Genomic DNA, 27,616 nt, shown 5'->3' with positions numbered 1-27,616 from the left:
TGTAGTTTACTTGTCTTTTTCCTCCCACAATATATATATATATATATATAAAGTGTGACTTGATTTATATATATATATATATAATATATAAAGTGTGACTCGATATATATATATATATATACTATATAGAGTCTACTTTGGCATAAAGTTTTGAATGCTGCCTTAGCAGAGCTGAGTATAGATTAGTTGAAGAATCAAAGAGGATTCATCGATTCTCTGTTACTCTGAGTTTCGCACCGAAGCGCTCGTTAGACAGAATTTTATTCAATAAAGAACATACCTCCTTATATTTAGTAGTTCATTGATTCGCTGGTGCGATGAAATAAATATTCTCTGAGACTTTTTTTAGCGGCTTGTGAAATTTGTGAAATTTGGTAAGTAGAATTTACTCTCATGGCTGCATTTAGAAATAATTTCTGTTCTTTTGTTTAATAAAGACGGTTTCTTAGCTCTAATTTGATAAAGTTTATCTGTGAGGCATAAGGGGCAGCGCTAGCTTTTGTTGCTGTAGGCCGGGGCGGTCGCTAAAATACTCCAGTTAATTGTGAAGTTGGTGTTGCTGTCTTTGAGTGTCCAGATATACTTTGATTGTTCCGTGCTGCTTTCTTTTCGAAACAGAAACTATTCAAACAGCAGAGAACTATCAAAAGATGTATATATATGTATATGTATATATAAATATATATTTATATATACATATATATATATATATAACTGCTGACAGTACTGTTTAGTAATGTTACGGCCTTCTGGGCCTCATCAGTGCAGTGCTGATACTAGGATGGAGAAGAACCGAGACGGTCACCCCAAACGACCCAACCTTTGTGGTGTCGTATATATATAATCATACTTCAAGATCTAGGCTACTTGAACTTTTACTTCAACTCTGAGTTTCATGGCTCTTGCGAAGCAATCGTCAGGCAACTGCAATTATCCACAGCTCTAGCCCTCCTATCGAGCACTTTTTAGTAGATGATGATCTCATTCCACTATTTTGGTTGGATATAGATATAGATATATATATATATAGATATAGATATATTCGGTATACGAGGGAAACCCTGACCATGTACACCCCAAATAATCATACTTAAATAGAATAAATGTTTGAAAAGAACATTTGCCATAATTTGAGTTTTTCGTTATTTTCATTTTTTCTTTTCGTCATGTAATACACAACTTTTCTATTCATATAACCAAAACATTATCAAACAACTTCTTAGCCGTTTGGCCATTCCGAATTTCGTTAAACTATGTTTTCAGGCAACATCAATTTCATCGGTCGTTGCCTTTATTCCAAAGTTATTATTCCATGGGTTTTAGCACGAATTTCCGTTTATCTTTCTTTTCTCATCCTAATCAATACCGCCATCAAATTTATTGCGCGCAAAATCTTTTTCAAGTAACACTAGGAGAATCAACATCAGAGCTGTGCGTCAAAAACGTAACGACCTCAACGAGGACGAAAGGGAATGACAAACCGAAGTAAATGGAGACAAGATCAGCAGGAAAACCAAGTGAAAAAGGTACAAGATTCTTTAACTAGCACCCTCGAGACATCTCTACTGAAGCCAAAAACTTCATAAAATACATAGAATTCGTTTAATGGTTACTTTACCCAATAGATATCATTTTTCGTGCACGTACAGGTCAGGTTCCTTGATGAACAATTTATTGAAACGGAGCAGCTAGGTAACTTTGGCCGTTCTCGAATTCACTAAAATTAGGTTTTGTAGCAATTTGATCGGTCGTAGGGGCGGCTTTACACAGGCTAATCGGTCGTTTTCTTTATTCCAAAGTTATTCTAGGGGTTTTCGCTCGAATTTTCATTTATCTTCCTTTTCTCATTCTAATTAATACCGTCATCAAATTCATTGCGCCCGAAATTCTTTTCCACGTTACATTACGAGAATCACCATCAGAGCTGTGCGCTAAGAACGTAACGACCTCAACGAACAAATTCCACACTGTAGCTCTAACTTTCTAAAATCTGTCCGGCCATTTTAGCTCAATATGCTCTTGCCAAAGTTATAGATGTCATTTCCAAACTTCTTAACCATTTGCACCAAAAGAAGTCCCAAAAATCTTGACCAACTTATCGGTTCTCAAATTACGAGTGATTTATCACCTGAAAGCTTCAAAACCATGGATGCCATTCCACTTTCCGTCTCAGAGAGACCCGTCCTCGGTAAGGACTCAATATTTTGTTCGCATTTCTTAAAAACCGAACGGCATCAGAACTAGGAGCAGATGCAAAATGTTACGATATCAAGGGAAGGACATGTAAACGGTTGTTTCAATTTTAATGTAATTAAAACTACCCTTTCATCTTTTAGAATATAGGCTCCTCTTATTTCCTATATGCTTCCAAAACATTCCAAAACAGGCTGTAACCAGAAACGAAATTAAATTGTTAGCTTTTCTTTAGTTATAGTGGAAGTGATACAGCAATTCATCGAGATAAACGAGGCTGGAGAATGGAAAAAATGTTTGAATGGCATCAGAGATCGATACCAGGAAAAAGAAAGGGGAGAAGTTACAAAAATAGAAGAGCCTAAAGAGAGGTTGTTCTAAAGAAAACTAAGTAAATTTGTGGCGAGTATCATTTCTTAACTCAGCTTTTCATAAATTTTGAGTTGTTTCTCTTGTTTCTTTAAAAAAAAAAAGCTATATGTTAGCGTATCGTATGTTGTTCGCACCAATCTGATCGCCCCATTAGGGTATGTATTTCGTGCCAAGTAGATCACCACATGAGGGCATGAATCTCGCATTTATCAGATCCCAGCGTTAGGGTATGCTTTCACCAATCAGAATTTTGTCCCTCATGCCTACCATCATGGAATTAGGGCACTGCAAAATGTTGCAATGGAATCAACCCAGCATTGACGCACACTGACAATTTGTTTTTGTATCATGTCAATTAATATAAAGTACAAGTTGTTGTTGCTGTTGTTGTTGTGTTGTTATCCCCAATGGCGAAGGTCTCATACTACGTACTATTATATAGTAGGAACCTAAAATCGACGAAAAATTATTGACACCTTGATCTTTCCAACACCCTTTTACCTCAATTTTTGCCCTCGTTAAGTAGAAGAACTCAGTCATCCAAGTTCGTCAAAGGAAGGATAAGTGGTAAGTATGATGTGGCTCACTCAAGGACGTTTTGAAAAGATATCTCGACGGCAACAGAACACGCTGCAAATTCTTTTCGCTATGATAAGAGCCAACACCTACAGGAACCGAAATCTTAGCAAGAGAATCTTGGTCGAATCATTCAAAAGACAAGTTGATTTTTATCACGACATTTAGACCACAAACAAACCGAACAGAACTACCTAACATTTCCGGCGGATCGAAACAGACCAAGCATGACTAACGCACATCAGTGCTTTAGCTAATCAAATCACAGCGTAGCTGACCATTCAGAGATTACACGACCCGAAATTACAGGTATAACACTTGACTGACAACAACTCTTCACTTCCCTCCAATTAAATGACCCTCACTCAGATTGCAGAACCGTCAGTCTCTACTACCGGTCGCCACATGTAAAATCTTTGAGCAAACGTTTTTCAGCAAGAGTCCTTCAGTTATTCAAGAACTTGAGCCAGCTTTCAACGCGAACGTCGGAAGTGAAAAGCTGTTGCTTTATTAATCTGCTCTAGTGTTATTGTTTATTAAGTTTATTAAGTCTATGTGCATGTCCTTTCCATATTCCAGAAATGACAGAACCAATTTGAAAGCTTGCTTTCTCGTCTGTTACTTCTCCCGAAAAGAAGCGGATTGAATTTTTATTATTATGCAAACAGCCTATCAAATTTCCCTGTACGTATTTAATAAGCAGTTAATTTCATGGGAAAGGCGTAGTCTCCACATACACACATGCGTATCCGGACTGGGAAAAAACTCTCTTCAAAACTTCTCTTTATATTTTCATCAAAATCGGCCGTATTCCTTGCAATGCTTTTCTTTGTTTTTTTATTTTATTTTATTTTAATGATTTAACGGAGGCGTAAACTAGAGCAGTTTCCGTATCGCCCAATTGCAGAAAGTATCGGAGAATAACAAGAATTATGTTAAGCAGAGAGAAACGGATTTCTGTTAGAAAAACATTTCAACTTAACGGCCTGCTCCCAGTTGGCTTGTTAGCTCAATTGGTAGAGCGCTGCAATAGTATCGCAGAGGTCAGTGGTTCGAATCCCGTACAGGCCTGATTTTTTTCAGGTCTGATTTTCGCTATTGCTTAAATAGCGCTATCTACTGCGAGGATCGTGCACCATATGTAGAAAAACATTTTGTTGAACACGTTTAGAACACTTTATGGCTCATAAGCCCAGGTTTCTCCTCCACTGTGTTCGACACGCTTTGACACGGAATAAACAGAAACGTGACTTGCCTGCGAGCGTTGTTGCGTTACAGAGAAGCCATTCACAAGGGTTTGCATAGGAACTCACGGGTTTTCTTTTTTATGAAGTAAGGAAATGGAATGCTATGTGGATGAAAATGATTAACCTTCTCACCTTGTTGTTTTCCAGCGTCCGAGTCAGTGTAGAAGCAGTTTCGGAGAATTAATTGGCAATCTTTGGAGTTTCACTGTTTCTCTTAGCAATAGAAAGTCGACTCTGTTCTTGCTAAACTTGCAAATTTGCCAACGTAGTATCTTGTAGAAGGAGAAAGCAAACGTTTGTTTTACGGGGTTTTCTTTCGTAATCGATTGAACATAACTGTCCGAGCAGGCTAACTCTTGGTGAACGATGACTAAAAATTTTGATTATTCCTTTATCTGAAGTATTTATTCGTGAAAAAATTTGAATGGAAATGCAGCTACTTCCACATTCCAATGAGCTGTTTTGCCTCCTCTAAAAGCTATTACGCAAGATTAATATTCATCGTACCCCTAATCCTCATTAGCATCACATTTTTCTGGTATTGTTGTCACCCTCTTGTTAGGAAATTGTCTTGATCTTAGTTTTTCAATTTACCAGCTTATATCTTGAAAGCAAGGCTTGAGGTGGAAATGATTATTCTGGGGTAAACATTCCAGCGTTTTTTTTGTTTTTTTTGTTTTTTTTGTTTTTGTTTTTTTGTTTTTGTGTGTGTGTGTGTGTGTGTGTGTGTGTGTGTGTGTGTGTGTGTGTGTGTGTGTGTGTGTGTGTGTGTGTGTGTACTCGTATCTGATGAGAGAACGGTGCGCAATTCTGTTGTTTTTTCATTCTCTCAATCTTTTTTAATCTGTTACAAAGGTGAATTGAGGACAAACTGACGAAAAAAAACAAAACAAAACAAAACAAAACAAGCGAAACAAAGGCAAAACATTACGTGAAATGCCACCCACAAAATTTCCATTTTTTATGCTTTGAAATGCAGTAGTTTACATCGTTGAGTACCTAATATTTTCGGAAGCATTATTATTCAAATGAATTTAACCCATTTTCTCGGCAAAATTAGGGATAATGGCTATTAGCATTGTTCGAGTATTTCTTTGTCTCGTTTGTCTGTTTGTTTGCACTTTTGGTAACCGGTTATAAAATCTTCCATAACGTCGAGGGGTGTACGTTTTGCTCTTAGGGTACCTCTACGCTAATAATAGAACCATATAAATCGTTTTTCCTTCTAAAATGCGGCCAATTTGAGACAATCCCTTGATTCTAGATGGTTCCGTCGTATTTCTGCCGGCTTAGTGTCACCTCGGCTGGTTCCTTCGCTTAATCTTGAAGGGGCTGCGACGGTTTGCGGTGAAGCGGTGTTGCGTTATTTTTTGCGCGGTTTTTAGGGAATTTTCATTTTTAGCCTGCGGTATTGTTTTTAGAGAATTTTGTTGTCGCAGTTTTTGAACGAAGTAGGTTCCCGTAATCGATGTCATAAAAAGGGTTTCGGTACGACCTATCGCCTCTTCGCTGTAGAGTCCCTGTCACGCTAGTCAGATCCTGTCGGTTTTAGCATTGCTCAGTATAGAAAAGGCTCACAATTTGCGCATAGAGATAATATTTCTAATGGCAGACTGACTCCTTATTTTGATTAATTTCTATGCGATATTGCAATATTTTTACTTCAATGACCGTTAATTGTCTGTGGTTTTGCGGCTTCAAGACTTCCTTTGAGCATGCGTCTTGCTTTTGACTTCAGACGACACTTCAAACTGGCCGAAGAAAGAGAAAGACTTGGGTCAAATATAAGTAACGCCTGACTGAATTTGACCAATACATCCTTGAACTCTGATCACAAGTTAGAATATTTCAGCTTTAAAATAGTTCGTTCCTGCGCTATATTTTTCGAGCGTCTTTCAGCGATGATTTCCATTCCTTCTGCAGGTGGATACGATAAGCTAGAATACAGGGAGCTTTCGGAAGGTGAATTTACCGAAGGTGCTAACATCAAAAATAACGAAAACATCACCGAAGACGATCTTGTTGTTGTGAAGACTTACGCAAGTGGCGTGAACTACGCCGATGTTTGCATTCGCTGGGGTGTATACGAATCTGCTAAGAGATTTGTTGGATGGCCGATTACTCCTGGATTTGAATTCAGCGGAGAAATTGAAAGCAAAGGCAAAAATGTGACGAAGTTTAAGATCGGCCAAAAAGTCTTCGGCGTGTCGCTATTTGGAGCTTACTCGAAGCGGGTAAGAGTACCTGAGCATCAAATATTTCCACTACCGGAAAAACTCGACAAGAACGAGGCAGCTGGTTTCCTGACTGTGGCTTTGACAGCTTGGTATGGGCTATTTGAACTTGCAAGACCGAGGGGTGAAAGCTGGATACTCATCCACTCTGCCGCTGGAGGGGTGGGTAGTATGCTGGTTCAACTCGCAAAGATCCATGGTTGTCACGTGGTGGGTGTGGTTGGGGGTAGTCATAAAGTCAACATGGCCAAAGAATTGGGTAAGTCAAACCTGGCACTGAATAATAGAAATAGTGCAAGACTGTGAAATACATGTAAACTACAAAGTTTAAGAGGTGCCCCTGACAGCCTTGTTGAGGCAGGTTAGTTTTTCCTCATTGTTTTAAGTCTTTACAGTAACAGTATGGGGTGACATTGCATTATTAATTAACACAGTATTTCAGCATTTTCTTTCAAAGATGATAATTCTCTAGATGATTTCCTTCCTTTGGTCAATCGGGGGGGGGGGGGGGGGGGGTTCTAACGATGTGAACTCGCCTGCCAAACCAAAATTCCTTAGATCATATGATACTACTCAAATTGAAGTATTTAAAATTTCCCCATCTTGAATTTTTTTTTTTTTGAGCACTTTAATGGGCTCTAGGTACAAAAAGTGTTTTCTGAATCAAAGTTTGGACCCCCCCTCCTCCCCCGAAAAAAAAAAAACAAAAAATAAAGGATCTTCCTTTGCTTTCCTCTTGCTGATTGATTGTTTTTCAGGGTAATAACTAACTTTGTGTTGAGTGTAGCCTTATTTTTTTTCTACAGAGAAGGAAAAAGAACTCATTCACACAATTGCTGTGTTTTACCCCAGATAAGAACTTGTTATATATGCCACTCTATTATGTAATACTTTACTTACCATTACTTTGTTTTTGTTATGGCTAGGCTGTGATCATGTGATAGACAAATCTAAAGAAAACATATGGGAAGCCTCCAAATACTATGTTCCTAAAGGATTCCAAGTTGTCTTTGATGCTAATGGAGTGGAGACTTTACTAGAGAGCTATAATCACTTAGCCCCCGGTGGAAAATTAGTTGTTTATGGTATGTGTTTTCTCTCAAAGGAGTGGTATCTTTGCACAGCTTCAATTTCACTGTGAGAGGGTGCACTTCTGTAACATCTAAATCTGTGCATTCAAAAGGGTTTACATTTAGTACCCTTAAGATATCCAGTTTTCACATGAGGCATTGCCATGAGGGATTTTTCGAACAAGTGCCACACCTGGTCTGCTGCTTTATTTGGGGTTAGATATTAGCAAGAGCCACAAACCATAAATATTGAGAATCCACCAGAAGTTGCATAATTTTGTATTTTGTTTTATTTTCCTAATGGAACCTTGTATAATTTTTCATTGTTTTTACTGGGGAAAAACAACCAACAAGGCATATTTTGAATATTTTGATTTTTGGAAAAAGCAAAGTGCAATAAAACTTTTTGATACAAATTTCAAGAAAGTTTCATCAAAAGGGTCCTTAAGGACATAAAATTTTGTACTCTGTCTGAGGATTCTTGATATTTCTGGTCAGTGGCTCTTACCTTTTTGACCACAGCTTGTGAAAGAATTCTTCATAATTAAGTACTAGCACTAGGACTGTTGCAGCAATTCTCAAGCTAGGGCTCATTGACTTTTTTCTCCCAAATGCAGCCCTTATATTTGAGGAAGGAGCTTATTAAGGATCACACGTGTGCAAGTAGATACAGAATGATGTATTCTTATAATTGGCCAAGACTCGGAACTTTCACAGTATTCTCTTTTCAGCCATTGATATTAATGTGTGCTGTCAAGATGTCAAACAAACTTGACAAGATGTTGTTCAAAATCCTCTAACCCCCATGAGTGACCAAGACAGAATTTCTCCTTACCTCGTCAATACAATATCAAGCGGCCAAGTGATGAGAATAAAGAAAAATGTCAATTGTGGGATTATTAGTCAATCAAATACCAAATTCTCCAAACTAACATCATAAGAATTGAGTGGCAGACAGTAAGGAGAATTAGCACTGAGATCTTGGCAGTGAAAAGGTTAAATAATCTGTGGTAAGCTGGCATTACTTCCACGGGGAGTGGCACAACTCCTCATAATATCCTTTCTTGCTACGGAAATTGAGATAAGCTCTGTACACGTGAACCACTGAACCCTTTCTCTCCCAAGATCTTCATAGTAATTCTCTTCACTGTCTGCTACACAATTCTTATGATGCAAGTTTGGAGAATTTGGTATTGAATCAACCACTAATCCCCTAATTGATATCTTTCTTTATTCTCATCACTTGTCTGTTTAATATTGTATTGATATTGTAAGGAGAAATTCTGTCTTGATCAATCATGGTATACTCAAATGCTGACGTTGCCTTTACAACTTCACAGGTTTTCACACAATGCTTCCCAAATCCAGCGATACTGGTGCTGGGTACATCAGCCTATGGCAGTGGATAAAAATAGGAATCAACTACTGGTACACTCCTAAATTTGATCCTTTGAAGGTAAAATTCTCATGCTCTACTATAACATTTTAATTTCAATTTTTATCAAACATATTGTAACTTCAAGGGACTCTGTGGAGTTTTAGTCTACTTGGATGATTGAAAATGTAGAGAGTAAAATTAATGCTTGATTGACATTAGGACTGATTGACAACTGAATGACTCACTAATAGACTGACTAACTGCCAGAATGACTGCCTGACAGAAAGACAGATTGACCGGCTGACAGATTGACTGACTGACTGACAGACAACTAACTGACTGTCACGCACTTGACCGAGTAACCTATCGAGTAACTGATTGATTTACAGGCTGGCTGGTTGATTGACTAAGTGACTGACAACTAAATGACTGACCGGCTTGACTGACTGGCTTGACTGACTGGCAACCCACTGAATATTTGCCTGACAGACTGGCTCACTGATTTACAGAATGACAACTGCCTGAATACCGAGTAGACTGTTTGACTAAATAACTGACTTAGAATTAATGGACTGGCTTACTGATTCACACGCTCATTTACTTCCTAACTGATTGCGCATGTATTCTTTAATCTCATTAGATGACTAGTGAAAATAAAAGTATCATGGCATTCAATCTGAGCTTTCTCTTTGATCGACGCGACATTTTGGAAGAAAGCATGGCACAACTTCTGTACTGGGTAAAGCAAGGCACTCTTAAAGTTAGCAAAGTGACTCCATATCCTCTGAAACAAGTGGCTAAAGCACATAGTGATTTGGAATCAGGGAAAACCATTGGCAAGCTTGTACTTACCATGGATGAATGACTCTTCTCAAAATAATTATTTTGTGAAAAAATTTACTAGAGGGGAACATAATTTTCATAGTAGTGTAAGAGGGAAAAGAGATGGTATAGAGCTAGTTTATGCATATATTAGGGAAGATGATTAAGAAAAACTGGTGGTTGTATAGGAATCAATAAAGTCCATTTTCTCTTGTGACACTAGAACTGAGGCCTGTTTTTTCTTGTTTAATTACTGCTTTTCAGCTAGTAGTTATAATTGGTCATCCTGGTTGTGAAGGGGTTACAATAATATTTTTCTCTTGCGATACTAGTACTGAGGCCTGTTTTCAATTGCTTAACAACTGCTTTTCAGCTAATAGTGATGATTAGTCACTCCTGGTTGTAAAGGGATTACAATGACATTTTTCCCTTTGAAAAACACCAATCTTAAATGAAACCTTGAGGGTCACTCAATTAGGGGGTGCTCGGTGAGATGGTTAAAATATGAATTTCTTGTGTCATGGTCTTTGTAATTTGAAATGTCATAGTTGTTCAAATTCAAGATATCATTTTTAATTAGAGGTTTATTATGGTTTTTTAAGGGAATTCGTTATCTAATTGTCATCAAGATTTATAGACAGAGTTATCCATTACACAGATATCTAATGTGCCAATGGTATTACAAGACTGCATTTGCCTGGATAGAGTTTCAATCCTTGCTTTTAATTTAGTAATCATGATTACCAGTAATCAAACATTCTGTCAGTCAATTCTGAATTGTTACTGCTGTTTTAATGTCTCCAGATAAAAGATATGTACATAGTGATAGAGTTGGTCTTCACACAGAGCTCTTGGAACAAAAAAATAAATTCCATGTAATTCTTGTTTACACCTACTGATTTATTTGTGACAATGAAAGGGGTGCTGACCCATATTACTTTTGATGCAAACTCAAATGCTTCTTGATTTACAGAACAAATTACAAGAAAATTTGAGAGAAAAGTGTATAGCACTCGGTCAGAAGTCACTTAAGAAGGATTAATTTTATTCCCATGCACCCCTATATTTCACTTAAGCTTACAATTCCTTGTCAATGTTAAGGCTGTATGTAAAGTGGAATTGACTGCCAATTCCACTGCATTTTATTTTTAATTTGGAAAGCATTACTGCCATTTAAGTTATCAATTTTTATTAATGTAGAGAATAAATAAATGTTACATTTGATGTCAATTATAGATAAAGATAATGTTTGAATATTTTTTTCAATTTTTTTTTTTTTACAGGTAGGTGCTTAACTTTTCCTACCTACAGGGTGGGTGGTTCTTCAAGGAGTATACTCATTCAGGCTTTGGCACAATCAAATAAATACTTTCTAAAAGAGACTATTGAGTAAAAGAAAAAAATTAATTAACTCACTAGTTTGATGAACCAAGTGTAACATTGTCGATGATATTATCATGCTCTTAAGTAAGGTTGCCCTCTTTTCTAGCCATTATGGTTATTAAAGGTAGCCATGCCCTGTGTATTTCTTGTAATAATTAGGTTACACTAAAACTGTAAATGTAAGGTACAAATAAAGCTGTTGTGGTAGAAATAAAGCAGTTGTGGTACAAAATAAATAAAATAAAGCTGTTGTGGTACAAATAAAGCTAATATGGTACAAATAAAGCTGTCATGGTTCAAATAGAGCTAATGTGGTCATATGGTGCAAGTCCACTTAATGATTTATTATCTTAGCTAAATGACATGTTTTTGGTTTTCACTTGAAGTTTTGGAAATTTCAAAAATTTCAGTCATCAGTTGGCCATTTGTTGACCAACAGTTGGCTACTTGTTGGATGACAGTTGGTTTATTGTCGGCAGACAGTGAGCCATTTTTGACTGCTGAAATGTGCTTGGTTTGTGGACTGCTGTTGCATGTCAACAAGACTGACAAGCTTAAAACTGTTTCAACTACACTACTTTTGTATAGTGGAATTGGTCTGACAGTAACCTGTCAGCCAACATCTTACCAACAGTGCACTGGAGATGCACTGTTCCAAAATCACTGAAGTTCTAAATTTACTAAATTAATATTATTAGTTTAAGACTTCCCTAACATCCAGGTGTATACCTCATGATGTACAGTGTATAATTTTACAGGAGATGTCAAAATAACAGACTTATTTTCATTATTCAAAAATACTTCATTCAATGGAATGGATAATAGTTTACAGTATCTGCATAAAAATAAACTTCTATCCATTTTGCTTCATTGAATAAGTCAATAAATAAATAATATTCCTTGGTTTACAATATCCAATCAAAGAAAGCATCTCTATAATTTTTTGGACAAGTTTGTTTGTACATCTTTTCCTCAAGTTTGGTGTATTTAATAATATATGGATTTGTTGCAAGTATGTTTAACTAAAAGGTTTTTCATAGATTTGAAGTGCAATTCTGCAAGTGGCTTGAGGTTAAGAATCTACCTTTTACTGTCTGTCCCTTAATTGCCATTTTTGCATCAGCTAATGTTGTGATAAGGAAACTTGCCTACATTTTTCTATTTGGTTCTGGGTCACTGACCTATTGGTACCTCCCCAGTAAACTTGCCTACATTTTTCTATTTGGTTCTGGGTCACTGACCTATTGGTACCTCCCCAGTAAACTTGCCTACATTGGCAAGTCGGCATCATGTTGGCAAAGTGACCATGCTGAGGTATGACAATTATTGTTTCCCTCATTATTGTTTCCCTTATTATTATTGTTTCTGCTGAATTTTCTTTAAGGATTCAAGAAAGTGCACAAAAGCACACGCATGCAGGTAAGCACTGGTAAATTTTGTCATTCATTTTTGCAATAAATGTGGCCTCAAATCCATCTAAAAGCAAGTCTTACTTATTTCCAAACTTCTACCACTACCCAGAGGCTGGTGCTAACAAACAACATAGACACTGAACTGTCATGGCAGTCATGAGAGCCCTGACCACCTAATGAAAATAAAAAAAAAATCAGAGTTGAAAGTGAAGTAAAGGCAAGACAAAAACTAAAGCCTCGAAATTTTTCCAATTCCACTTTTGAAATCTTGATTTATGATCTGGTAAGAGTTAATTGTTTGAGTATCCAATATCAAAGGGAATATAAACCAAGGAAAATGCTAGAGTGCTACTCAAACGTAAGTTACTACCTCTCCTCTCGTTTCTCGTGAGACGCATCTCATTTCCCTCTACAGACTGTAGTTCTCAGGCTTTAAGTATATGCAATTCTAACACTCTACTTTCTCCAGATCATAACCAAAAGAACCAAATATGTTGGCATTATTTCACTTTCAATTCTGTAAGTTTGATTTTGGCTTGATTGTAAAATTAACTTTCTATAAACTCCATTTGTTCCTCGTTATCTTCATTCATTTGTGTAAGTTCAGAGTATCCAGCTGCCCAAGTCTGCTTGTTACCAGAAGAAAAGATGCAGTAAAATATGGCTCCAGTGAAGTAGATAAGTCCCCCAAGATAGAATACGATTCTCCATTCAGATGCATGTGACTACAACGAAAAAAGTTATGTAATTAATACATCATCATGGGTTACTGATCGGATAACGGATAACAGATAATCTTTATTTGTACTCGCATTCATACTTGCTCTAAGCAAAAGAGTTACAAAATTAAAAGAAATTATTAGAAATAAAATTGGAGTACTAGCAGCCTGGAATAACCAATGAGGGCTAGCGGAGCCAGGCAGCTAGTTAACATTAGCATTAAATAAAATTAAAATACAGGTCAGCAAGAGGATTGAAACACAAATGCACACACACACACACAGACAAGAAAAAGGAAATGGAATTTATAAGATATGAAGGATGTCTAAATTAGTTGGAGTTATTTATGAATACTAAACATTAACATAAGAAGAGCGCAATGTCTATGGCAACTAGTAACAGCTATATAATTATAAACTACAAAATAAAGAAGTACTTAAAAAGGTTACAGAAATTAACAGGTGACTACATTACAGTAAATTGGAAAAGAATTAACACTGCTAATAAGTACATATTAAGTTGCTAATAAGTATATAAGTTGCTAATAAGTACATATTAAATAGCTAATAGTCTTTGACTAGATCACATTTTACTTACTCCTTGAAGTTTGAGATTGATAACTAGGTTTTCAAATTTTCACTTATTGAGTAATCCCTACTTTGGGGCCCTTAAACCTTAAATTAAATATTCCAAAATTTGTTCTTACTTTAGGTAAAGAATAGGACAAATTCAAGGCACTTAACTATTGTAAAATTTATACATGATTTATAACAAGATATTTTATGATATTATAATATTCATAATATAAATTTATAATATGATACAGTGTATCATTAACTAGCAAATGAGCACTCGGAGATAACAGCAATAGCTCTGTTTTTTTTCCATGTTCAAAGTGTTCACATTCAAGCTCTCAGCTTTTTATTTTGGAGCTCATTCCCCCAACTGCCACACTGCACCACAGTTTCTTTAGAAACTAATACCCCCTTTATTCATTCCCACATTGTTTGCGAATAAATGAAAATCATTTATGTGAACTGCAGTGAGATAAATGAATATGAGAACAATCTTCACAGTTATGAACACTATTTGAGCAAGCTCCATTGTATGTTAAAGGTTTCGTAAGGTTCTGTGTACCAATGACTGCTGTTCAACAGCACTCCAATCATATGGAACCATAAAAATTACAGTATGATTAGGGAATTTATCTTGACTATTCATTTATTTATCTGCAAAATTGAGCAGTCAGGGCCTAATCCCAGTAATGTCATTATTTTCACTTATAATTTAATTTTGTTGGCTTCAAAATAATTCTTACCTGTTAACTATTCTAAAACCAAAAGGCAAGGAAAACATGTCGAGTAAAAAATTAATTAATGTTCGCCACGGACCATACCTGGTGCTGTACAATGACTCCAGTTAGTAAAGGGCTGATGATTCCTGGCAGCGTGGCCACTGTGTTGGTGATGCCAATCAAAATACCAGCAAAAGGTGGTGCAATGTCCAGGTGATTGACATAAAAGCCACTAAATGCAAATCCTCCTCCACCCACAGCAAGTGTCAGGCAAACCACAGCTACCAACCAGTTGGTGGTGTAACCAGCTATGATGATGCATATACCTTGACAGGTAAAACCTAAACAAGAAGAGCTTAATAGCTCAAAATATTGACCTGAAGTTAAGCTGGTGACTTTACCCCTCACACCCTAACATCAGAATGCATATTCTCCATACTGTTCTCTATATATTTCCTTAAGTGCTGGAAAGGAGAATTTGTTTAAAAATCAAGAGTTTCTTTAGCTGGTGATGATGTTCTTTGTTCGTGTGACCTCCATGTGAGAATTAGAGGTGACATTCAGGGCTTGACACCAACAGTAGCCAACTAGCCACAGACTATTACAGCTAGTAGAAATTCAGTTTTGGCTCATGGTTTTCAATTTCCATTAGCCAATTTGGCTAGTAAACAAACTGAAATTGTTGTAACATCTAAGTTGTCACCAGCCACTTGGCTAGTAAGTTGAAAAGTTAGTGTTGAGTCCTGGGTGTTGTAAGGAGAAATTAAGTCCTGATCACTCTTAGAGGTCAATGAATTAAAAAAGGGCCATGGAGTCTCAATTCCAAAGATGTACTACATTAAAAGACCTTCATTTTACACACTTAGGTACTGTTAATATCCTTGGATAAGCACCTGGATGCTTATCTAAAATTTCCATGAGAAGAAAGAGCTTGACTGTATAGAAAGAGGATCTTCATTAACCCGTTAACTCCAACCTATTAAGTGACCGAGACAGAATTTCTCCTTACAATATCAATACGATATCAAGCAGACAGTGATGAGAATAAAGAGACATCAGTTAGTGAATTATTAGTTGATCCAATACAAAATTCTCCCAACTATCATTATAGGAATTGTTTAGCAGACAGCAAGGAGAATTACTCAGACAAGAAATCTAGGGAGGTTCCACTGAAAAAACTATCGGCACTGATTCTGCTGTTGTTGAAGCTTAAAAAGTTATAAATAGAGTGGCTATAGAACCAGGTTTTTTCTTTGTTTCCCTATTATTTGAGATAGTGAGGGGCACTTATTCAGGAGGGGTCCTTGTTTGATATTCTGGCCTTAGTAGGGAGTGAGGGGTTTTTTGAGGGAATGCTATCAGTGACAGGATTCCATGTTGGTTCTCATGCATATGGTACAGAGACTTGCAAGGATTCAATTTTAAGACAAGGGTAGTGATGTCAACTTACCAAATGAATTAAACAGTTTGCGTACAACTGTTGTACTTAATATTTGTTTTCTTCTTAAACAATCTGCAATGTGTCCACCTGTTTGAATTGTTATTGCCATGACAAGATAGGGCAGGGCAGACACAAATCCTGCCTGTAAAAAAAAAGGAATATTAAATCAATATGTTATCAAATCAACTTTCTTTCATTCAAGACATATGCTATGCAATTGTCAGAAACAGTTTGCTCATGTCAAACTTATGAGCTGTTTTTGTTCACTTATTAAACCTGGATTCCTATGAGTGACCAAGAGAAAATTTCTTCTTACAATAATTATATCAATACAATATCAAGCAGACATTAATATGGAGAATAAAGAGACTCATTAAATCAGGGTATTACTTATTGATCCAATACCAAATTCTCCTAATTACGAATTGTATAGCAGAGAGTAAGAAGAATGACTGATTTGTTCAATCTTTGGTACCTATGTTTGAGCTTTTTTTCAATCACAACTTCTTACTAATCTAGCCCTTTATACTTTCCTCCCTTTATCCATACATCGTGTGATATGCAGAAAAAAATCAATCAACTACATTTCATCCCTACAGACCTCTTTCATGGGATTTTTTGAGTGGGCATGCAACCACAAAACAGGTCTGTACGGATGAAATGTAGTCAATTGATTTTTTCTGCCTATCACACATTATACTCGCTCTACCATATGTATTGAGCACTGTTTTATGGATATCAAGTTTAACCCTTCTATATTGGATCCATACATCTAATATGTACACTTCCTTTCATCCTCTCATTCATTCATCCATTCAATTTTTTGTACCTTCCATTATTTCAATGTTTCTAATCATCAGTGTAAGGGTTTCATTGAGGCCCTGGGCACTGGGCAAGTTTACCGGTTGTGACCACGATTTTGCCCACCTGGTTTGCATCTGGAGGAAAGGTTATCTTATAAAGAAGTCCAGTTCAAAAAGTTTTGCCCATGTATCTGAGAAGCTTTGCATATACAGGTACTCCCCTAAATAACCCAACAGAGAACTTACCCTGCTAAGGTCAAAGTCAAGCCGGTATTTAAGAAAACTGGGCAGCTCTGTTAGAAGAGTGTAGAATCCCCAATTCTCGCTGAAATGAGCAACGACTATTGCCCAAACAGGCAAAGAGGTGAAAATGGCTTTCCAAGGAACTTTCACGTCCTGTAAAAAGACACCATAGGGACATACATGTATTAGACTTAGTTCCCATGAGAGCTAAATAAATGATCCATAAAATGCCTGTACCACACCCAATCACCTTTTAGAAAGAGGGGAGTAGACTGATGCTGTTTTCCCAATCCAGACCCTGAAGCATACTATTACAGTGTCTTCACTGGCTCTGATATAACATCCATGCAGTCTGAAGAGGGATAATCAGGGCTCGACACTAATGGTAGCCAACTAGCCACAGACTATAGTAGAAATTCAGTTTTCACAAGTGCAGGTTTTTTGCTTTCCACTAGCCAGTTTGGCTAGTAAACAAACTGAAATTGTTGTAACATCTAAGTTGTCACTAGCCACTAGGCTAGTAAGTTGAAAAGTTAGTGTCAAGCCCTGGTCTAACCTTGAGAATTCAGAACTCCCCTTCAGAAGTAAAATCATTCTTGACATTTTCTACACTCAGTGCAGTTCTATTAATTTTTTTTTTTTTTGGCAGCAATCCTGATTCCATCACTATGGAGATCCCTTGTAACAAAAGAACCTAAACCCTTAATAAAACCAGCATCTTTGAGAATAAAGGAAATGATCACCAACTGAAGTCAGCTCTTAATAGTTAAACAACAAAGTCTCCTTTCAGCACCTTAAGAAACGTGCAGGAAACTGCATGGAGAATATGCATACTGGATGTTAGGGTGCCACTAGGGTTAATGTTTAATGGCCTACTACATCACTTATGGGTTTACCCTCCTTCAGTCAGGTGGAGTACCCAAGAACAGAGTCCCTTAATGTCTGAAGTATAATTATATTTATTAAAAACTAGATCATTGGATAATGCAATTCAAGAATTTTTATTGGCTCAGCCATTATGTTATATCAGCCAATATACCATAATCTACAAATATGGTAAACGGACATATCAGCTTAAAATTAAACGGGAGCTAAAAATTTAATAAAATTGAATAATTTAATTTAACGTTTTTAATAAAACAATTATTCCACTCGCGCTTGTTGGATATGAGATGATTATAGCCAACTCAGCGCTACACGCCTCGTTGGCTATCTATCATCTCATATCCAATGCATGCTCGTGGAATAATTGTTAAATATCTTTTGGGCGGTTCTGACTTTCTTTTGAAGAATTTGGTTGAGTAATTACCAAGGTTAGCTCCCTCTGAGGATCACTTTATTAAAACTACTACTGAAAACTCCTTTTCTAGTTTCTTTTTTTGTGTCTTCAATACAAAACACTGATTTAATACCTTCTCCTGTTCATCATTAGCAAGTGAAGTTTCAATGTATAACCTCTCCTCCTCTGAAATATTTGGATCCTCTGCCGGTGAACTTTTCACAAATAAAAACCAGACAATGGCCCACACAATACCCATACAGCCTGTGGAGCAATTAACGATTCATAATTGGTGAGTGGACTTTTTCACAATAAAAGGTGAGTAATGGAATTATAATAATCAAGACTGACAGATTTAGTAATGAATTGCTTGATGAACTTTTGATAACTAGTAACCCAATAATGGCCCTGATATAACATACATGCAGTCTGAGGAGGGACAACAATCACTGCAAATGTATGCTAAATAATTTGGATATATCAACAAAGTTGAAATGGTAAATTGGCCACTGTAACGATTACAAAAGCTGATGTTTCGAAACCAGTCGCTAGACATTTTAATTTACCTAATCATTCTAAGCAACATATGGCAATCTGCTGTCTTTCCTTACACTTAGGTAGCATGGAAAGCCGTAAAACTCTTGAACAAAAGCTCGTCTTTCAAACCGGCAGTCTAAATCCCACAGGGATCAACTAACGCTTTTCATTCCACTAATTTATTCTTGTTTTTCTCCTTGCCATGTTCCCACCAATAACGTAGCTCCATTTTCTGCCTTTAAAAGCACACACAACCCACAATTCCTCTATTCACTCCAACAAAGGGCTAACACTCGAAACATCAGCTTTTGTAATCATTACGGTGGCCAATTTACCATTTCAACTTTGTTGATATATCCAAATTATTTCGTTACTCCCACCGACGCAGCCCCAAACAGTTTATTTCAAAACTATCAGCCTTTATGCTAAATAATCATTTGTAGAGTTTTAAGATATTTCACTGCTTTATGTCTGCACCCACCAGCTGGAAAATCTTCACGACCAGTAAATCGACCCTTCCACTCCCATGGGTGACCAAAACAGAATTTCTCCTTACAATATCAATACAATATCAATACAATATCAATACAATATCAATAAGGTGGGTAATTAGTTGATCCACTGCCAAATTCTCCAAACTAATATCACAAGTATTGTATAATACACAGTAAGGAGAAATTATTTATGAATCAAGATCTTGGGAGTAAAAGGGTCAACTTGCTGTTAGTAAATCCTCTAATATAAGCCCCTCCTCTAATATAAGCCCCTCCTCTAACATGAGCCCCTCCTCTAACATGAGCCCCTCCTGTAACATGAGCCCCTCCTCTAACATGAGCCCCTCCTCTAACATGAGCCCCTCCTCTAACATGAGCTCCTCCTCTAACATGAGCCCCTCCTCTAACATGAGCCCCTCCTCTAACATGAGCCCCTCCTCTAACATGAGCCCCTCCTCTAACATGAGCCCCTCCTCTAACATGAGCCCCTCCTCTAACATGAGCCCCTCCTCTAACATGAGCCCCTCCCCTAATATGAGCCCCTCCCCTAATATACGCCCCTCCCCTAATATACGCCCCTCCCCTAATATACGCCCCTCCCCTAATATACGCCCCTCCCCTAATATGAGCCCCTCCCCTAATATGAGCCCCTCCCCTAATATGAGCCCCTCCCCTAAAATGAGCCCCTCCCCTAAAATGAGCCCCTCCCCTAAAATGAGCCCCTCCTCTAAAATGAGCCCCTCCTCTAATGAGCCCCTCCTCTAATATAAGCCCCTCCTCTAAAATAAGCCCCTCCTCTAATATAAGCCCCTCCTCTAATATAAGCCCCTCCTCTAATATAAGCCCCTCCTCTAATATAAGCCCCTCCTCTGATATAAGCCCCTCCTCTCATATAAGCCCCTTCTCTAATATAAGCCCCTCCTCTAAAATAAGCCCCTCCTCTAAAATAAGCCCCTCCTCTAATATAAGCCCCTCCTCTAATATAAGCCCCTCCTCTAATATAAGCCCCTCCTCTAATATAAGCCCCTCCTCTAATAAGCCCCCCTCTTTAGAAGAAGTAATTTATTAAGCTGCCCCCCTCTATTAAGCCCCTCTCACCCCTCCCCCTCAAAAAACAGAATTTCAAAATAACACTCCATGTTAGTAAGTACAATAAATTTGTTCAAGTATTGTAATTCTAGTTTGTCATTTACAATTGATTATGGTGATTGATTGATTGATTGATGTTAACATGTTGATCATGCATCAATGGTATATGAAAATGACAGAGCAATGCTAAAAATATAACATGGTTAAACAACGTCCATTGAGAGAGCTAGACTAAATTATTACAGGATTTATGGTACATAATTTGACACATTAACAAAACTACAAAGCACTTGAAAAGCTAGTAAGACTTAAAAGCAGAATAAAAAAAAACTTACCAAAAACATAGAATACTGAAGCCCAGCCAAGATGTTGTGCTAAAACACCTGACAAAGGCATCGCAATAACTGTGCCAATATGAGCTCCTGTGTAGAGAAGATGAAATTACTAAATGGTTTTTTTTTTATAAGGAAAAAAAAAATTTTTACCAATAATTTTTGGTGTTATTTGACGTATTAATGAAACTTGTGGGAAGTGTTAACAGTTCATTTTATTTATTATATTCCTTAGTGGGGTATTAATAGTAACAACAAAAAATGACAATCTGACAATAATAATAATAATAATAATAATAACTTTTACTGATATAGCACTCACATCCTGAGTTCATGGCACTTTACAACACTGTGCGGGGGACTTTACCAGACTGCTAAGCAGTTTACAATCAAATAAAGGCAAATCTAACAGATGCCCCCTTCCCCCAATTCCCAGTAAACAGGCCAGACCATATCACAGTAATCTCATGGGTGGGTTCTTTAACGTCCCCTGCCTAACCAAATTAACTAATTAATAGATGCAGGAGACGGGACCTACCATTTCTTCATCCTTATCCGAGAAGACTAGAATGTCTATACATTTCTTGATGTTATAGAAAGGTAGCACATCCTCTTCAGTTATTTTTAAGACCCTGAGTGTTGGTCTGGCTGAGGGCTTGAACCCGAGACCTCCCGCACAACAGTCCTGCACTCAACCAATTGAGCTAACCGAGAGGCTAGCTCAATTGTTATTATAATTATAGTAATGATAATAATAATACTAATAATAATTTCAATTATGATAAAGATTATTATTGACCTTTATTTTTAAGTTTTTCTTCGGTATGGTTCACAAATCACAAACCTGATACAGCTATTGTGGCAAGTTTGCTTCTCTCCAGTGGCGGAGCCCATTTTGTCCAGACAGCATGATTTGCAGGAAATACAACACCCTGTTAGGAGAGAAGAAGGTGACATTATTCCCCAGAGCATAATGCCAAAATACCAAAATTTGTGGCAACAAAGTAACTCTAAGCCAATCAGAACTCAATCACAAGTGTTCTTCATTAGTTACAACACATGTGAGTGTGGCTTTTGCTTTTAGAAAGTGAAACAAACTTGCCTTTATTTCACTTTTCAATGCTGTAATTTTGAAAACAATACAGCTAGGGAACTTGATCATGACCGCTTAGTATTAATAACAAACCTTGGACTATACAGAAAAGTTAGGATAATCGAGAAATCTGATCAGGATAATCATAATTATTAAAAACTGGATCATTGGATAATGCAATTCAAGAATTTTTATTGGCTTAGCCATATATGGTATATGAGCCAATATACCACAATCTAATATCTGTACATTGTAACTTCGGGTTTCTTCTTACAAAATAAAGTTGAGAAGATTAATTTTGTCTAATATCTTGGGGGCGTTTTTTCTTTAATAAAACAATTATTCCACTTGCGCTTGTTGGATATGAGATGATTATAGCCAACTTGGCACTACACGCCTCGTTTGCTAACTATCATCTCCTATCCCACATGCGCTCATGGAATAATTGTGAACTATTAGTATATAACTATTGTGTAATGACTCACAAACCTCACACAGTCCAATCAGAACTCTTAATGCCACTAGCAGACCAACACTTCCCCTGGCAGCCACTGGGGTGAGTAGTGTTAACACAGCAGTGGATAGGATGCCAAGACCAAATAAGTTTTTACCACCAAATTTAAGAGCTAAGAATCCACCAGGAAGCTGAGTGATTATGTAACCATAAAAGAATGAGCTCAGCACAATTCCTGTATAAAAAAAAAGACAAGAACAAAGGCTTAAAATCAGCACTGGAATAAACAATTTTTTTTTTTGCAAAGTAAAAAACCCATCATGCGAAGATGCATTACAACTAACATACCCTTTAAATGTATATCTACTGAAAGAAAGAAAGACTGTTTATTAAGACTCATGGTAGCAATATACAAAATGGCCAAATTACAGAGCTATTTACAAGACATATAATACTAAAATACAATACAATAAATCCAATAATACTAAAAGGCATAATTATACGAGCCACTGGGTATACTTATGCGTGACGAACTCTTGCGTGCGCTTGTTACTACAAATAGGACACATGGAGCGGCTAATGCCAGATCTAAGGTTATAATTATGCACAACCTCTACCTGTTTGGGGAGCATAAAATGCAAGGGCCAGTGCATTGGCAGGGCTAAGGGTGTTAGTCCAGCCTTTTATTCCCAAGATCTCATTTAGTAATTCTCTTTACTGTCTATTATACAATTCTTATGATGTTAGTTTGGAGAATTTGGAATTGGGTCAACTAATAATCCCCTAATTGATATTTTTCTTTATTCTCATCACTTGTCTGCTTGATATTGTATTGGTTCTGTAAGGAGAAATTCTGTCTTGGTCACTCATGGGAGTTTTAAAAAGGTTTAAAAATCCTCTTAGTACCTTGAGTTTCTGAGCTCCAATTAAATTCAGCTGGTTCCTATTAAGAGGGAAAAAGTTGAATTTAAAAAAATGACTCACAGTAACTTTTTATAAATTATTCACCAAACTACTAATCACTTTCAGTCTGAAATTTGTTCAAAATTAATGTTAGCAGTGAATTTATAATGCATATAATCAGAGTATGAAGGGATGCCAGCAAACTATCAAATGAATGAAACATGACAAAATGCTAAGGAGGGGTGGGGAAGAAACCTGAAAAAATGCTTCAGGGAGGGGGAAGGGGCCAGGGTAGCCTGTAATGGACTAGCACCCTGCTCAGAGGGGGAGAGAGAGTTGCAAGACTACTTGTAACATCATTCGCTCCGACGAAGGGCTAACGCTCGAAACGTCAGCTTTTGTAATCGTTACGGTGGCCAATTTACCATTTCAACTTTGTTGATATATCCGAATTATTTCGTTACTCCCACCGACGCAGCCCCAGACAGTTTCTTTTGAAACTATCAGCTTTTATTACTTGTAGCATCCTTTGGCTTCAACATAACCTGCTCATTTTAAACTCTTAACTACCATTAGATCCATCCATTAATTCTCCTCTCTAGCTTCTAACCACTTCCTTGTAAAAGAGTTACAGGAATTTGATGTTAGATTGATTAAGATAATAACTTCCAACAGATAAGTTTGAGTATTCTCATTACCTGCTTGCTGGATAATACCTACTGTAAATCCTCTTATAAGTCCCCAGGGGTTTATTTGTTTCAGGTACTTTTGGGGGGGGGGGGGGTGATGGCTCATTAGAGGGGGGGTTAGTAGAGCGGGGAGGCTTATTAATTTAACCCGATGTTCACTACAAACTAAAATTACAATACTTTAATAAATTTATAGCAGAGCTCCCACACACGCATGGGGTAGAACCCCATACCCATGGAATATGGTCAACCTCTTTTCGTTTGGTTCTCATGTGACTGACCGAGGGTACGTATGTACGTGCCTTCAGATTGCACGGGTAGGGTAGGGTAGGAGAGACTATCAAAACGAAGGGAGGGGTGTCTCAGGCTAGTCTTGGCAATTTATGTACATCTTTTATGTTATCATTAATATTACAAACTTGGGAGCTCCGCTTTTCGGCTTGGTTAAATCTATATAATATTATTAGTACTTACTGACATGCAGTGTTATCTTGAATTTTTGCTTTTGAGGGTAAGAGGGGGTGGGGGGGCTTAATAGATTTCTTCCTCTAAAGAGGAGGGCCTTGCTATAGGGGGTGGCTTATTAGTGGGTTTACTGTAGATATCAAAGGCAGGGGACAATACAGGTTAAATGTACAGGTTAAATACGGGTTAAAAGTAAATATCAAAGGCAGGGGACAATACAGGTTATTCAATTCAGGGAGTGAAAGGGTTAGCAAGCATCTTTTTTTTTCCTAACCATTTTCACTACATTACCGGAATAGGGTAGGACTAGAACGAAACATTTGCGAACCATGCGAGTAGTCCACCCAATAAATCCCACCCATCCCACCCCTGGGGGGGGACATCCATCACACAGTAATCTCCTGTGTGGGAAATTAACGTCTCCTACCCCTAACCCTGTAGGAGACGGGACCTCCATTTATCTGTGCCTATCTGAAAAGACTAGAATATCTAACCATTTCTTGATGTTATAGAAAGGTAGCATGTTCTTCTCAATTATTTTAAGACCTTAAGTGTTGGTCAGGTCGGGGCTTGAACCTTCGACCTCCTGCACAACAGTCCAGTGCTCTATCCATTGCGTTAACAGGGAGGCGGTCTGTTAGTAAAAAAATTTATTTTTTGACTTTAATCATCTATATCTTTTACCATTTTGCCTTCTTCATCTAAAGTTGAAGTCTTTGTCACCATGGCTACCAGAGCCACACTCAAGTTGACTCGCAGGGCGTAGACATTGGCAAATCCAAGGAGAGCCAATATTGATATCATGTAACGTTTTGAGAATGGAGAACAGTTACATTTAGTTCTTGAGTTTTGACCAGAATTTTCTGCTTCTTCTGCAGTGAAGAGTTGGTCATCATAAGTTGTTCTGTCTTCAAGAGCAATTTTTTCCTTGCTTGTGCTTCCTTCCATAAGGCCACCAAGTTAAGTATTCACAATTGATGAACCTCAGTCACTGAAGTTTTAGAGCCAAAGTTTCCGTTGAATTAGATGACTACAACACAATCCTGAAATGTTGAGTGAAAGAAACATTAATTTTTTATAAACATATGGTTGTATTATAAACAGGAATCCCCAAAATGTAATTAAAAAGCCAAAATGAACCTGGCATCACCATGACAACCTACTGATGCTGTTGTAATGTTACATTTGTTAGTAATTGTAGACTAACCCATGCTTAACCTTTAAACTCCAATGAGTGACCAAGACAGAATTGATCCTTACAGTACCAATGCAATATCAAGCGGAATAGATATGAGAATAAAGAAAAATATCAATTAGGGAATTAGTAGTTGATCCAATACACCCTGTGAGCATCAATGAACTGTACACTGTGAGAATCTGCCAAATGGAATTTTATTTTTGTACAACAAAACCAGTGTAATGAAACCAGCCCTTCTGCCAAAAAACTCTTTATTAATGATCGAAATCATAAATTTTTATATGTTAACAACAGGCAAAATAAAGCTCTGTAAATTTTGGTAATTGCGCAGGGCAATTACCAAAACTAAAATGCCCTATGTTTCAGCCAATCAGCATTAAGTAATTTTGCCCTCTATGTGAAGAGATTAAAAGCAACCTAAATCAATACATGACAAATTAATTCCCTTGGTTAATGAGGTAACTTTGCTAAATAAATTTAGTTGTTGAAAGTTCTTGTGCTTGTAATCTGTTTCCTTTGATTTCTTTTTTTCCTGACAAAGTCCTGAGTGCTCGGAAAAGCCAGACACCAAATGGCAATTGATGATGCACTCAGAGAGGGTAGATTTTGATTCTTTGAACATTCACAAAGTTTTAGCAATCACTAGTGACAACAAGTAAAATTAATAATATGTAGTTTATGTCTCTGATAATTACAAGACTGAGTTTTATGATAAAAAAAAAAGTATCTTTCTTATGCGAATCAACAGTTAACAATGCTTGGTTTCCCAAAGTCTCGATTACTGCTGGAAGTAGTGTAGTTAAACTATCCAAGTTATTATCCAAGAAAAAGGTTCTTAGCATGCGCTGCAAATTGTACACCTAGCTATCAAAGCGAGACATTAGCTTAATATGTAACTGATCAGCAGACTGGTTGACCAGGCGTGGAAATTAAATTAAAACCGCCCACTGACATATAATTTGAACATAAGAATTGATCATTAGCTGACATGATGTATTTTCTTTCAATATATTATGCAAAGCTAGAAAAGTGATTTTAATCGTCCTAATCAGAAAATTCCTAAAAAAATATTACAATTCAGCTTTACATTTAAACTCTGAGAAAATGAGTTGCAAGACCATCAAGGTTAACTACAGAATAATCTTCAGTAAACGTGCGACAGAAGAGAACAGATAATTTACATTTTATTTAATTCGTTGGTTATCATACGCCTTTTCGATAAAAATTGCTGGAAGCGAATTGTCCTCACAGGTCTTGCGATAGAAATGTTGCTTTCGGTCTTAAAAGCGTAAGTACTAAGGCTTACAGAATTTTTCTGGTATATTTCTTGTTTAGTATAACATAAAATCAATCAAAATACATATTGTCGGGAACAGTTCGAAATCAGCTGGTATTTCTTGCCAGTTACGTAGGAGACCAGCAGAAGATCAAACATCGTGAACATTGTTCAATTTTCAGGTCGACTGAACAAACTAAGCAACTTGGACGGCGAACTCTTACATCGATTTAGTTAAAGAAACTGTGATAAATAACCCAGATTAAACGGAGCAGTACAAAGAGGACCATAAGCAAGGCACAATTGCTTGTTGAAGAATAGTAATGAAAAATTATATTTACGAGGCCTTACAATAAAATTTCTGTCAGACAATACCTGTATTTTATCTTGATAAGTAGTCTCTCTATGAAACAGCATACATGTGAAATTTTCATCACTTGAACAAAATCGTTCTTTCGTAGCAAACGATAAAATAACAGAAAAAGAGAATTCCTCGTGATAAAAGGCGATCTGCCGAGCAACAGCCTGATAAATATTCGAGCATACGTCTTCTTCTTCTTCTTCTAAGTTTGTTTCTCCGCAGCTTTGATTTGATTGGCGTAGACCGAATTTCATTACC

At 37.0% G+C, this 27,616-nt stretch overlaps 2 protein-coding genes across 2 annotated transcripts; one reads left to right on the top strand and one right to left on the bottom strand.

Moving 5' to 3' along the window:
* The first annotated feature begins 6,176 nt into the window (after window positions 1–6,176).
* On the top strand, window positions 6,177–10,783 carry LOC111329760 (NADPH-dependent quinone oxidoreductase VAT1). The gene is made up of 4 exons (XM_022934528.2): window positions 6,177–6,881; window positions 7,549–7,707; window positions 9,033–9,148; window positions 9,711–10,783. Exons 1-4 carry the CDS (start codon window positions 6,290–6,292, stop codon window positions 9,933–9,935), a joined length of 1,092 nt encoding a protein of 363 aa, XP_022790263.2. The 5' UTR covers window positions 6,177–6,289; the 3' UTR covers window positions 9,936–10,783.
* A 1,916-nt stretch (window positions 10,784–12,699) lies between these two features.
* On the bottom strand, window positions 12,700–27,601 carry LOC148726146 (vesicular glutamate transporter 2.1-like). The gene is made up of 11 exons (XM_088727463.1): window positions 27,373–27,601; window positions 25,208–25,566; window positions 23,373–23,409; window positions 22,502–22,701; window positions 21,764–21,851; window positions 20,923–21,009; window positions 18,601–18,731; window positions 17,192–17,341; window positions 16,152–16,284; window positions 14,804–15,042; window positions 12,700–13,412 (listed from the first exon to the last, which is right to left on the bottom strand). The coding sequence occupies exons 2-11, from the start codon at window positions 25,469–25,471 to the stop codon at window positions 13,236–13,238; spliced, it is 1,506 nt and encodes a 501-aa protein (XP_088583589.1). The 5' UTR covers window positions 25,472–25,566; window positions 27,373–27,601; the 3' UTR covers window positions 12,700–13,235.
* Between the last annotated feature and the right edge of the window lie 15 nt (window positions 27,602–27,616).

Source organism: Stylophora pistillata, chromosome 7 (genome assembly GCF_964205215.1).
Source record: "Stylophora pistillata chromosome 7, jaStyPist1.2, whole genome shotgun sequence".
NCBI classification, from domain to species: Eukaryota; Metazoa; Cnidaria; class Anthozoa; order Scleractinia; family Pocilloporidae; genus Stylophora; species Stylophora pistillata.
The sequence above is the reverse complement of the archived record's forward strand: the minus strand, read 5'-3'. Positions and strand labels throughout refer to the sequence as shown.

What these genes read in the sequence shown, in the direction of transcription:
- LOC111329760 (XM_022934528.2), top strand. Translation starts at nt 6,290, where the DNA reads ATGATTTCCATTCCTTCTGCAGGTGGATACGATAAGCTAGAATACAGG. An exon ending in TGGAAAATTAGTTGTTTATG is followed by an intron (nt 7,708 to 9,032) that starts GTATGTGTTTTC and finishes ACAACTTCACAG; the next exon opens with GTTTTCACACAATGCTTCCC. An exon ending in CTAAATTTGATCCTTTGAAG is followed by an intron (nt 9,149 to 9,710) that starts GTAAAATTCTCA and finishes TAATCTCATTAG; the next exon opens with ATGACTAGTGAAAATAAAAG.
- LOC148726146 (XM_088727463.1), bottom strand. Translation starts at nt 25,471, where the DNA reads ATGGAAGGAAGCACAAGCAAGGAAAAAATTGCTCTTGAAGACAGAACA. An exon ending in TTCTGATTGGACTGTGTGAG is followed by an intron (nt 21,852 to 22,501) that starts GTTTGTGAGTCA and finishes CTCTCCTAACAG; the next exon opens with GGTGTTGTATTTCCTGCAAA. An exon ending in TTGACTTTGACCTTAGCAGG is followed by an intron (nt 16,285 to 17,191) that starts GTAAGTTCTCTG and finishes TTTTTTTTACAG; the next exon opens with GCAGGATTTGTGTCTGCCCT.